Source organism: Narcine bancroftii, chromosome 8 (genome assembly GCF_036971445.1).
Source record: "Narcine bancroftii isolate sNarBan1 chromosome 8, sNarBan1.hap1, whole genome shotgun sequence".
NCBI classification, from domain to species: Eukaryota; Metazoa; Chordata; class Chondrichthyes; order Torpediniformes; family Narcinidae; genus Narcine; species Narcine bancroftii.
The window spans coordinates 44,221,857-44,233,873 of record NC_091476.1 but is presented as its reverse complement, the minus strand read 5'-3'; the positions used below and the strand labels follow the sequence as shown (position 1 = coordinate 44,233,873).

At 41.6% G+C, this 12,017-nt stretch overlaps 1 protein-coding gene across 6 annotated transcripts in view; it reads right to left on the bottom strand.

Annotated features, from left to right (window-relative positions):
* Positions 1 to 604: 604 nt before the first annotated feature.
* Positions 605 to 12,017, bottom strand: part of LOC138740622 (mediator of DNA damage checkpoint protein 1-like) — a 104,335-nt gene continuing 92,922 nt past the window's right edge. For all 6 annotated transcript variants that reach the window (XM_069893523.1, XM_069893526.1, XM_069893524.1 and 3 more), the window contains 2 exons: positions 10,988 to 11,159; positions 605 to 4,101 (listed from right to left, as the gene is read on the bottom strand). In XM_069893523.1, the coding sequence (XP_069749624.1) occupies positions 696 to 4,101; positions 10,988 to 11,159 (3,578 nt within the window). In that variant the 3' untranslated portion in view covers positions 605 to 695. The remainder of the gene's footprint in view (positions 4,102 to 10,987; positions 11,160 to 12,017) is intronic.

Sequence of the window (12,017 nt, the reverse complement as noted above, 5' to 3'; positions counted from 1 at the left end):
CCGGAAGAACCCACGGCAACTGTGGAAACTGGGGTCCCTGGTCCTGCGGCAACCCCCACCAGACAACCAGCCCGAACATAATATCCCCAGGGTCTTAAAGACTTGTCAGTACATGTTTGTGGAAATGGATGCACACTGGCCGCCCCAACAACAACCCTATGAAGGGCCCTACTGGGTCATCAGGGACGACTCCACCTTCATGCTTGACATCAGCGGTAAGGAGGAGACTTTTACCGTCAACTGCCTGAAACTGACATACCTGGACGAATGCGGCAACTGTGCAGACCTGGGGATGACACTGGCCGTTGTCTCAGGTGACCTTTTGCACGGCGGGAAGATGGGGAACTGTGGTGAGAATGCCGGCGCTCCCAGGCCGGTGCTCCAATGACACAGGTCCCTGATGTCAGCTCCTGGGGCCCATATATGAGCTAGGGCCAGTGCAATAAACCACTCGATTTCAAGGCTTTGAGGTGCGTCTCGTTCTTCTCTACGTCGCGTAGTGCTAACACTACAATAGCATTACATTTTATTTGTGTAATGCTGTCCAATCACTGATTTATAACTTTACAACAGAGGTGCATCAAATCAATATTCAGAGATCTGCTGCCTGTTGATAATGCTACTTTTATTGTATTATATAATCTTCAAATTAAAGTTACATTTCTCTTCACAGTTGTTTATCAAGTGTGTGTTTTTCATTCACTATTCGTGTAATCGCTTGAATCATTGAAGAAACTTTTAGCTGTATAGTAATGTGCATTAGGTATTAAATTGGAGTCGCTGCCAATTTCATTGATCGAATAGTCACTGGACAAGCCCGTGGATTTCTCTCTGAAGGAAGGTGAAGTAGGAGGAACGTCGTAAACACTTTCAGAGGAAGTTGGAAAGTTGTCTTCAATACTCTTTGGACCCAATTGCTTGCTGTACGGTGTTTCCTCTGAAGATACAGAACTGATGCTACTTGCAGAGTTAAGAGCAGTGTGATATATTTCAGGATCTATGTCAATTGGGATTGATCTTGATTCTTTGGGTGTTGATGCAAAATGTTGAGAACCATATGGGTATGTAAACACATTATAATCCCTATAAGAATATCTTCTTGGTGTCAAATTAAATGACTGAGCAGGGGCAACAGGAGACAGTTTTGGACTAGAGTAATCTTTGTAAATAAAAGATTGAGAAATAGGTGACTCCTTCAAAAATTCACTATCCTCAAATCTTGTGGTCTGGAACAATTCCTGGGGTCCCGAACTTTGGCTGCCAGGAGGAACAGCTGGATCTCGAAGGATTGTCAGTGACAAAGGCGAAAGTGGCTGCAATGATGGGAAAGAAAACTGTGAATGCGGGTGAGTAGATGGTGAGAGAGGTGGTGGTACATTAGGTAATGGGCTCTGCAATGTACCTTGGGATCTTGATTGTACATCAGACTCAGATCCTGATAGCTGCTGGTATGATGGGAATAATGCTGATTGCTGAGGTATTGAATAAGCAGCTGATGGTAAGGCCATTGATGGATGAAAAGAATCATGTCTTGATTGTAGATGGTTAGGTGGAATTTGTGCAATGCCTCCTTGACTTGGAATATTGCTGATACTGACCTGCCCTGCTCCTGGACCACCAGTGGGCTCCCAGCCTTGTAATGGCGAGGATGGTAAAATGTAAGATGAAGAATACGGCATCCTCGTGTATGAAGTCCCCATGTTTGATAGGTCGTGGGTGACATATGGTGCTATCCCACCAGATGAGAATGAGGGTGTCTGCATTTCTATAAATGAGCGACTTGCTGCTGCATCTGGAGATGGAAAGGATGGCTGCTGGGTTTGTAACATTAGAGGTAATTGTTGTCCTTGGTTGATATTTGTTATGGACCTTCCATCAGGATCGTAAGCTGATCTTGAGTAATCAGCTGAAGATATCTGTGGCCTTGAAGCCATTATGGATTCTTCTCGAAGATGTGGAGAAGACAGAGATGAAAGATGTTGAGGTGACAAGCTAGGTGATTGGTACTGAAATTGTGATTGTTGGTTAAGTCCTTGAGGTAATGGACTTAATGGATATACTGGCGACTGCACAGTGTCTGGCGGAATCATTTTGATGTCACTTTCTTTAGGAATGTAGTGTTTCCTCGGACTTAAATCCTTTGCTGAGACACTACCTTGGTATTCATACTGATCTTGTGGATAGGGTGACAAAGGGACCATTGGAATATTAATTGATTTTGACCTAGGTCTTTGTGTCTTGGGTCGAGGAGATAAGAATCTTGGTGATACGCCACTAAATGATAATGATAAAGGTGGTGGTTTTTTGGAAGGCGTTAGGCGCCTCGGCTGAGGAATGGATGGTGATAAGGAGCTTCCAGATTGAGCATGTTGAGAACTAACAACTGGTCTGATGAAAACTGATGATGGATCAGCATATGATTCAACACTGACAATATCACCATCATCTGAAACATACGCTGATCTGCTACTCCTGTCTGGACTACCTACTCCAAAGGTATCAGAGGGTTCTGTAAGCTGATCATAAGGTGGCTTTAAGGCAAATGATTTTGTTTTTGATTTCATAATTGATAAGGGATATTGAGAATCACCATTTCTATCCAGTTGGTATGGGAACTGCATGGATGTCTGTGACTTTGTTGGTGAATGAACAGGCGAAAGAAAGGAAGATGACTGTTTTGGCCCAGTATTTCCAAGATTTCTATCAGAAACGGAAACCAACTGTGCATCCATGGCCGATCCTGTAGCTGGAAATGGCATCTTCCTGAGAGATGAGGGCATTGAAGGCTGATGATCTGATAGTGTCATCTCCTCAGCTGGAGTAGGTAATTCTGCATGATCCATTGACAAGATCTTTGAAGATGAGGGAAGATAGGAAGGTTGATAACCTGGCAAGGTTGTGTCCCCAGCTGATGCTACTCCATCCATTGACATCATTCTTGAAGATTGATAGCCTGCCATTGATGCATCACTCTCTGGAATGAATGATCCAATATCATGAAATGATATTCTCTTTGGGATTGATTGATGTGGATCTTGATAATATGGCATTGATATATCCCCAGGAGAAGAAGGCAATCCTGCATCAGGCAACCTTCTTGCAGCCAAAGCAAGTGGTGACTCTTGATAAAATTCTAAGTCTGTATCCTCAGTTGAACTGGGAACATCCTGCCGTGATAACCTTGGCGTGCTGGGCTGTGCTGCTTGATAATCTGGTATTGTTCTGTCCCTTGGTGAAGCAGGTGCTTCTGCATTTTGCTGTGATAACCTTCTTGGACTTGTGGACTGTACAGATGGATAATCTGGTAACGTTCTGTCCCTTGGTGAAGTGAATGACTTTACATCTTGTGGTGATAATCTTCTTGGAGTTATGGGATGTGCATCTTGATAATCTGGTAACGTTCTGTCCCTTGGTGCAGTGGGTTCTTCTGCATCTTGCCGTGATAATCTTTTTGGACTTGTGGGCTGTACAGATGGATAATCAGATAACGTTCTGTCCCTTGGTGCAGTGGGTTCTTCTGCATCTTGCCGTGATAATCGTTTTGGACTTGTGGGCTGTACAGATGGATAATCAGGTAATGTTCTGTCCCCTGGTGAAGTGAGAGTCTTTATATCTTGCAGTGGTAACCTTCTTGGCATGGTGCGCTGTGCCGCCTGATAATCTGGCAATGCTGCATACCTTGTTCCTGATTTTTTAGTTTCTTTGTGTTTATGTTGCTGGGGAGATGAGGGGAAGTAGGGGTGGCGGTTGGGTGGTGATCGGGAAGACTGTGAATAGGGGCTCACTGGATAAGGAGAGAGTGGGCGAGGTGAATGGGCACGGGAGATATGTGAACGAAGGGGCTGGGGACAAGTGGATGTCATTTGAGGTGGTGGGAGAGTCATGGTTTCAGTGGTTACATTGTTACTTTCTGTGGAAACATTGGATGAAAATGTTTGCTGGACTGGCTTCTTTTGATATTTGTACCGAACCTGACGTTGCCGTGGTGACCTGACTATTTTCCCATAGCAAACAGATGGGCTGTGTTTTTTCGAGGAACCAACGGTATACTTCCTTGTTCCATCTGTGGGTCCACTTTCAATTATGGTTATTGTAGGACATCTGAAATAAATTTTGACTTTAAGTAAATGAGCACAAAAGCTTTTTGTAAAAATATACAGTAATAAAATCACTCTGAATTATAAGCAAATTAAAGAGTTAATTTTCATCTGTCAACAAATTATATGACTTTTATCTTTGATTTAGATATTTGTCAGTTCTTACACGACTGAGAAGATGGACACATGTACAACTTCCTTTGAAATAATTTAGATTTGAATGTAATGTAATTATTAATGTGGTTTAAAAAATTATAAAGTATTTTAAAAAATGGACACATCTTCCACAACTCAAGCACATGACAACATAAGAAATAGGAGCAGGTTGGCTATCTGGCCTGTTGAGTTTGCTCCATCATTCAATAATATCATGGCTGATCTGGCTTTTGACTCAGCTACTCCTATCTGCCTGTTCTCCATAACCCATATTTCCCCTACGATGCAAAAATGTACCTATCTGCACTTTAAATATATTCAATGAGGTTGCTATGGTAAACCACAATATGTATCATTATCTGGTCAGGCACACTTATTGGCCGATTGTACCTGTGGCCCCACCCCACAGACGCCTGTATAAAGGTGGCTGTTCCCCAGCCATTACAGTTCAGTGCAGACAACCAAACAGTATGGATGTGCTTAAGTTCTGAAGTGAATAAAAGCCTATTGGTTTTTCTACAATAGTTTTTCGAGTGATTGATGATACATTAGTAACCTTTACTGCTTCCTTGGGCAGAGAATTCCACAGAATCACCATTCCATGGGGAAAAAAAGTTTCTCCTTATCTCCATTCTATACCTACTCCCTCAAATTTTAAGGCTATGTCTGTTTGTTTGAGTCTCACCAGTGGAAACAATATTCCTGCCTCTATCTTATCTATCCCTTTCATAATGTTATATGTTTCTGTAAGATTCACTCTCATTTTTCTGAATTCCAGAGAGTATAACACCAGGCGATTGAAACTCTCTGCATGAGCTAAATCTTCATCTCCAGAATCAACATGATGAACCTCCTCTGCACTGCCTCCAAAGCCAGTATATCCTTTCTCAAGTAAGTAACTGCAGAACTGCATGCAGTTGCACTTGAGGTACAATCTCACCAACACCCTGTACAGTTCCAGCAGAACCTCCGGGCTCTTACATTGAATCCCTTTCGCAAGGCCAACATTCCATTTTCCTTCTTGGTAACCCGCTGCACCTGCAAACCATCCTTTTGCAATTCATGCACCAGCACTCCCAGTCCCTCTGCATAACAGCATGCTACGGTTTTCATCATTTAAGTAGTAATCCAATCTACTATTTTTCATTCCAAACTGGAGACCGAGTATTTACCAACATTGTACTCTATCTGCCAGACCCTTGCCCACTCACAACCTATCTTTAGTATCTCCCTCTATACATGTACACTCTCCTGATCTTCTGGCCAATACTGACCACTGTGACACTCGCTCACTACTGATTGCCCTCATTTATCCCAATTCTCTGCCTTCTATCCATTAACCAATCCTCTATACATTAAAATAGATTACCCTAGCCCCATAAATTTTTATCTTATGAATTAGTATTCCCAAACCATAGAAATCTTGAAATACTCTGTTTAGATTTCACCATTCTGTGATGCAAAATGGGTTCCATGTTTAACCCAAACCCTCTTCAAACGAGAATCAAGTTCTAGTTATGCTTCAAAGATCACTGGTATTTATCCTCAGCTCATTGCCCTAAAACTCCTGGTGGCTGCAATATGCTGAGGGTGAAGTTTCTGTATCATTCACTGATTGTAAATGTGCCTGTTCCTTAAAGTGTATGCATGAAAAGGCAGAGAGAAGAAAGAACAACTACCTTTCATATCTGTGGCCATAATTCCTCTGTCATGGTGATAGATCAATTCTAATGCTGCATCCAGCCAGTGTGAAACATGAGCTCAGAGCTCCCCAGGAATCACTGCTTTGAGCAAACAATGAGCTGGTGGAGTGATGAGCTGGCCAAACGACACCCGTGAAGAGAAAATGTCAATGAGTCGGGTTGGGGGTCCTCGATCTGTGTGACCACGTCGTCACAGAAATGATTTCCAGCACAGGCAGTGCAATGACTAATCAGACAGGTGGAATCACAGACTAAAACAAGTGTCAATTCATGGATAATTATACCTTGTTCTATTGTGAGTGAAGTCCACAGGTTGAAGGTTAAATTTGACTGGTCCAATTTTAGTTAGTAAAGCTAAAAAGGGAATTGCACATGTTGATTGCAATGTCACATGGTAATGCCAGAGATATGATATGGGATATGATATAATGCCAGGGATATGATATCTGTGAACAACTGGCAGAACCAATAACCCAATGGGCAGAAATTCCACTGAGAATGGAAGCAATTGCTTTAAAATATATATACAAAGATTTGCCTGCCATGAAGTTGACAAGAAAGGGATTTCTCCCAATACAACATGTGTACAAGAAATGAAGCCAAATGGTTCAGCGTTGAGGCACCTAACATTCCCCTGTGTCCAATTTCAGGCTGAAGGAGTCTTTGCCGAGGGACACACTGAGCTTGGCATAGCCAACGCAAGGGCACTGAGGGGAAGGACAACAGACTAGAGTCCTTCCATATACTGGGCATTGAGGGGCTGAGATCAAGGGTAAGGCCCTCAAACAACAGAGGCAGGTAATGATAAGGCGCCACAGTGATGACAATGCTGCGAAATATAAATTAATGTAACAACGTAGAGTGATGGAAATGTATGGATACAACACTAAGGGTGCTATGAATGGTTTTCTGTTTGTAAATAAGGGTGCTATGAATGGTTTTCTGTTTGTAAATAAGGGTGCTATGAATGGTTTTCTGTTTGTAACTAAGGGTGCTATGAATGGTTTTCTGTTTGTAAATAAGGGTGCTATGAATGGTTTTCTGTTTGTAAATAATTTATTGTGAATAATGTCTATTTTTGGAAAAAAATCTACCGTTTTCCTGTCACAATTCAAACTCCTCTGAAAACATTCATTATTATTTCTTTGACTCTCTGTTACCACCCCTTTTTTGTTTTCTGTTCCTCCACCCAATGATACATCTTCTCCTTTGTTCTTTTTCCTGGCTTTTAACTTGTTTGGAGTCTGTCTGGTCTCTGCTATTCGGCAAAGAGGTGCAAAAAGCCTTTAGACTAATGAAATGTTCATTGCTTTTCTCTTTCCAAAGATGTACATGGTTTAGTGAGGTTCTGAAAAATTTTCTAATGGTAGATGTTGTGTATCTGGGAAGAACACAACATGTTCATCCCAAAGTTACAATAATCCCTCACATCTCCTTTGTGGGCCCACCTGCCATGATCAGAACACATCCTTGAATGAATACCTGATCAATATATTGAATTGATTCATTGCAACTGCTCCCAGCTTGCCCTGAAATCCCTGGTGAGACTTTGGTGCGACAAAGAGGGATTCTTCAATCTGGTGAGCCCCAGCCTGTCAATTTCCTGTGGTATTTTGGTGCTTTCTCTGGCATTTATCTCCCTGATGAGAATACTGGGGCTTTCACACAATCTAATAGCTTTCTCCATCTCCACAGCAACAGCTCTCTCCTCTCTAGCACCCTTAGGTGTTTTGCTGGTGTTAGGATGATGGGGGGAAAGGGCACATAAAGGTCAACCAACATTCCCAAAAGGCAGCAAAGCATCAGATGGTGCCATTAATTGAGCCTAGTCTGATGGAAAATGGTGCAAGTCATATTTTAGTGCAGTATTTTAGTGCAGGGATGTCAGGGCAAGCTAGGAGCAGTTGCAATGAATTGTTTCAGTATGTAAGGCATTGTAAGCCACCACTACACTGTCTCTAATGTATTTTTGGATAATATTACAATTTTGTAAAATTGTGGGTGGTTCCGAATGGGTGCTGATTTTTTTCCGCAACACAAGTCCTGTGCAGCAAAATAGGGTGAAATGCAATGTCTCGTCCAGTATTTCTCAAACTGTGATCTGCAAATCATCGGTGGCCCATGGGTTTGTTAGGCTCTTTGTGGCAGAGAATCAGGAGATAAGAAGTTTCTTATGGATGATACTACTGATGATAAGATTTGCCTTCCATATGCCATATGACAAGAAAGGGATTTCTGGCATCTCATAGTGTGAATGTGATTGGCTCAAAGATAGTCTGGAAATGATTTAATCTGAGACCCAGGGTAAATATTCAGCTCCAGTGTGCTATACAACATGGAGGATGGTACAGCATGGGGAAAAGGTCTTTAGCCCATGTATCTGTGCTGAACCTGATGCCCAAGTTAAATAAAACTCAAGCACATGACAGGTGCGTGTCTAGATTGTTCTGAAACACCACTATTGTATCTGTTTTCACACTACTCTTGGCTGCCTGTTCTTGGCACCCATGACTTTCTGTATAAAATAGCTGCCTCTCAACACCTCCCTCAATCCTTCTCCCTCCCTCGACTTAACACATTATCCAGTGTGTGCCATTTTTACACTGGGCAAAAGACTATCTTCCATATAATTGGCTCTCATGATGTTATGAACTTTTATCAGGTCTCCCCTCAGTCATAACTCATTTCTTTAAAATTGTGAATTAAACAACTAGGCTACACCCAGCTTCCAGGAGTGAAGCCAATTAGTTTAAGATATTTTTTATTTCATTTACTTTTTGAAGTTCCATTTCAATATTCCATTGCTTCAGATGTGATAGGTGTGACCACACTAATAGGGGAGTATTATAGACCACCCAATAGTCCGAGGGAATTGGAGGAGCAAATATGTAGAGAGATAGCAGACTGATGTAAGAAGCAGAACATTGTGATAGGTTTAACTTCCCAAATATTGACTGGGACTCCCATACTGTAAAAGGGCTGCATGACTTGGAGTTTGTGAAATATGTTCAGGAAAAGTTTTCTAAATCAATACATTGAGATACCAACGAAAGAGGAGGCAGTATTTTATCTACCATTAAAGAACAAGACAGGTCAGGTGACAGATGTATGTATAGGTGATCATTTTAGGTCCAGTGACCATAATGTCATTAACCAAGTTATTTATGGAAAAGGATAAGTCTGGATCTCATTTTGAGATTCTAATTGAAGAAAGGCAAATTTTGTGGAAATGAGAAAGGATATGAGAAAAGAGTTGTTTGGGATATGCTGTTTTATGACAACAGTGTGGCAAGTTGTGGATAGCCTTCAAGGAAACATAGTGGTCAACTATGTGTGGAGCCTTACCAATGTGGGTGATCTTAAATGGTGTTTTTGCCTCAGTATTGACTCAGGAAACTGGCTTAGTGCATAGGGAAGGAATGGAAATAAACAGAAGGGTTATGGAACAGATGGAGATTAAGAAGGAAGAGGTGCTTGCTGTCTTATAGTGAATAAATTACCTGGGCCGGATATTCCCTTGGACTTTGAGGGAGACTAGTGTAGAAATTTCAGGGACCCTAATGATATATTCAAAATGTCTTTGGCCATGGGTAAGATGCCAGAGAATTGGAGGGTAGCTCATATTATCCCGTTGTTTAAAATGGGTTCCAAAATTAAACCAGGTAATTATAGGCCAGTGAGCCTGACGTCAGAGGTGGGTAAATAGTTGGAGGGAGTTCTAAGAGACAGGATATATAGGTATTTGGACAGTCATGGGCTGATTAAGAACAGTCAGCATGGCTTTGTGCGTGGTAGGTTGTGTTTAATGAATCTTGTAGAGTTTTTTGAGGAGGTTACCAGGAAGGTAGATGAGGGATGGGCTGTGGATTTTGTCTGCATGGACTTTAGTAAAGCCTTTGATAAAGTCCCACATGAAAGATTAGTTCAGAAGGTTCAGACACTGGGTATTCAAGGAGAGGTTGTAAACTAGATTTGGAATTGGCTGTGTGGAAGAAGACAGAGGTTGGTAGTGGATGGTTGCTTCTCAGATTGGAGGTCTGTGACTAGTGGTGTGCCTCAGGGATCTGTGTTGGGACCATTGTTGTTTGTTGTATTTCTCAATGATCTGGATGATAATGTTTACAAGTTTGGTGATGATAAGTGGTGTTGTGGACAGCAAGGAAAATTTTCAAAGCTTACAGAAGGAACTAGACTAACTTGGAGATTGGGACAAAAAATGGCAGATAGAGTTTAATGCAAACAAGTGTGATATGATGCATTTTGGAAGGGCAAACTAAGGTAGAAGATATACAGTTAATGATAGGGCACTGAGGAGTATGGAGAAGCAGAGAGATCTGAAAATACAAGTACATTATTCCTTGAAGGTGGTGTTGCATGTGGACAGGGTTGTAAAGAAACCTTTTGGTATCTTAGTCTTTATAAATCAAAGTATTGAGTATTGGAGTTGGGATGTAATGTTGAAATTGTTTAAGACATTGGTGAGGCCAAATGTGGAATACTGTGTGCAGTTCTGTGCACCTAACTACAGGAAGGATATCAATAAGATTGAAAGAGTGTAGAGAAGATTTACTAGGATGTTGTCCGGTCTTCAGGAGTTGAGTTACAGGGAAAGATTGAACAGGATAGGTCTTTATTCCTTGGAGCCAAGAAGAATGAGGGGAGATTTGATAGAGATTTACAAGATTTTGAGAGGTATAGACAGAATGGATGTGAATAGGCTTTTTCCACTTAGATTGGGGGGAAATAAATCTGAGAGGTTATAGTTTTAAGCTGAAAGAGGAAAGGTTCATGGGAAAATTAGGGGGAAGTTCTCTCAGAGAGTGGTGGAAGTATGAAATGAGTTGCCATCTGATGTGGTGAATGAGGGCTCGATCATGTATTTTAAGAATAAATTGGATAGGTACATGGATGGGAGAGTCCTGGAGTGTTATGGAATGGGAGCAGGTCAGTGGGACAAGGTCGCCACAGACTAGAGGAGCCGAATGGCCTGTTTTCTGTGCTGTAGGATTCTATGGATCATAAATCACTTACTTTTCTTTTTCCTTGGCTTTAACGAAGGAAACGGTATAGAACATTGCAACTAAAGCTAAGATGACAAAAACAGCAATCAGGATGGCAGCAATGAGATCTTCCACTATATCCCTTATGGTCTGTTTGGCCTCAACATGTTTATCACTTGGAATATTGCTCCTCGTCAATTCTTCTGGAAAAGCCAAGAAAGAGAACATTGTTAGTCACTCCAAAGTCAGGAAAATAAGATTTCAACAGAAACCCCATTTATAGTTTATGGACAACTTCCACAGGTGCACCACTGCATGGGATGGGAACTGTTCCACCCAAGACCACAAGAAACTACAGAGGGTGGTAAACATGGCTCAAGCCATCACATACCCCTTCATCCTCTCCACTTACTCTGTTTATAATCCCCACTGCCTCAGAAAAGCAGCCGACACTTTCAAGACTCATCCCACCCCGGCCACACTCTCTTTACCTGCCTCCCATCAGGAAGATTCATGAGTGTGAGATGACCAGATTCATGGACACATTTTTTCCCGCTTTTGTTGGACTCCTGAATAATTCTCACAATAATAAATTGATGTTGCCTTTGCTCTATTCCAACTAATCTCTCTCTGTTACACTGTTACTCCTGTATTTTCTGTATTGTCTTACTTGTTGAACCATGTACAAGAATGTCTACTGGTCTGCTTGCAAAGCAACCTCTATCACTGATTTTCAATTCCTGTGACAATAAATGAACTAAGGAGTCATTGAGTCAAATAGAAACAGGTTCTTTGTCTCACTCCATTGTGCCTATCTAAACAAATCCCACTTACATTTATTTCACGGAAATAGGTGGCGGGTGTGTGTAGAGAGAGGTGCCAGAGAAAGTAGTAGAGGCAGGTACAGTTCCATAAGATGTAGGAACAGAATTAGGTCATTTGGCCCATTGAGTCTGTTCTGCCTTTCAAATAACTGTATTTTCATGCCTTCTCTCCGTAATATTTGATGCATTTACTAATAACAAACCTATCATAAACCTTTGCTTTAAATCTACCCAATG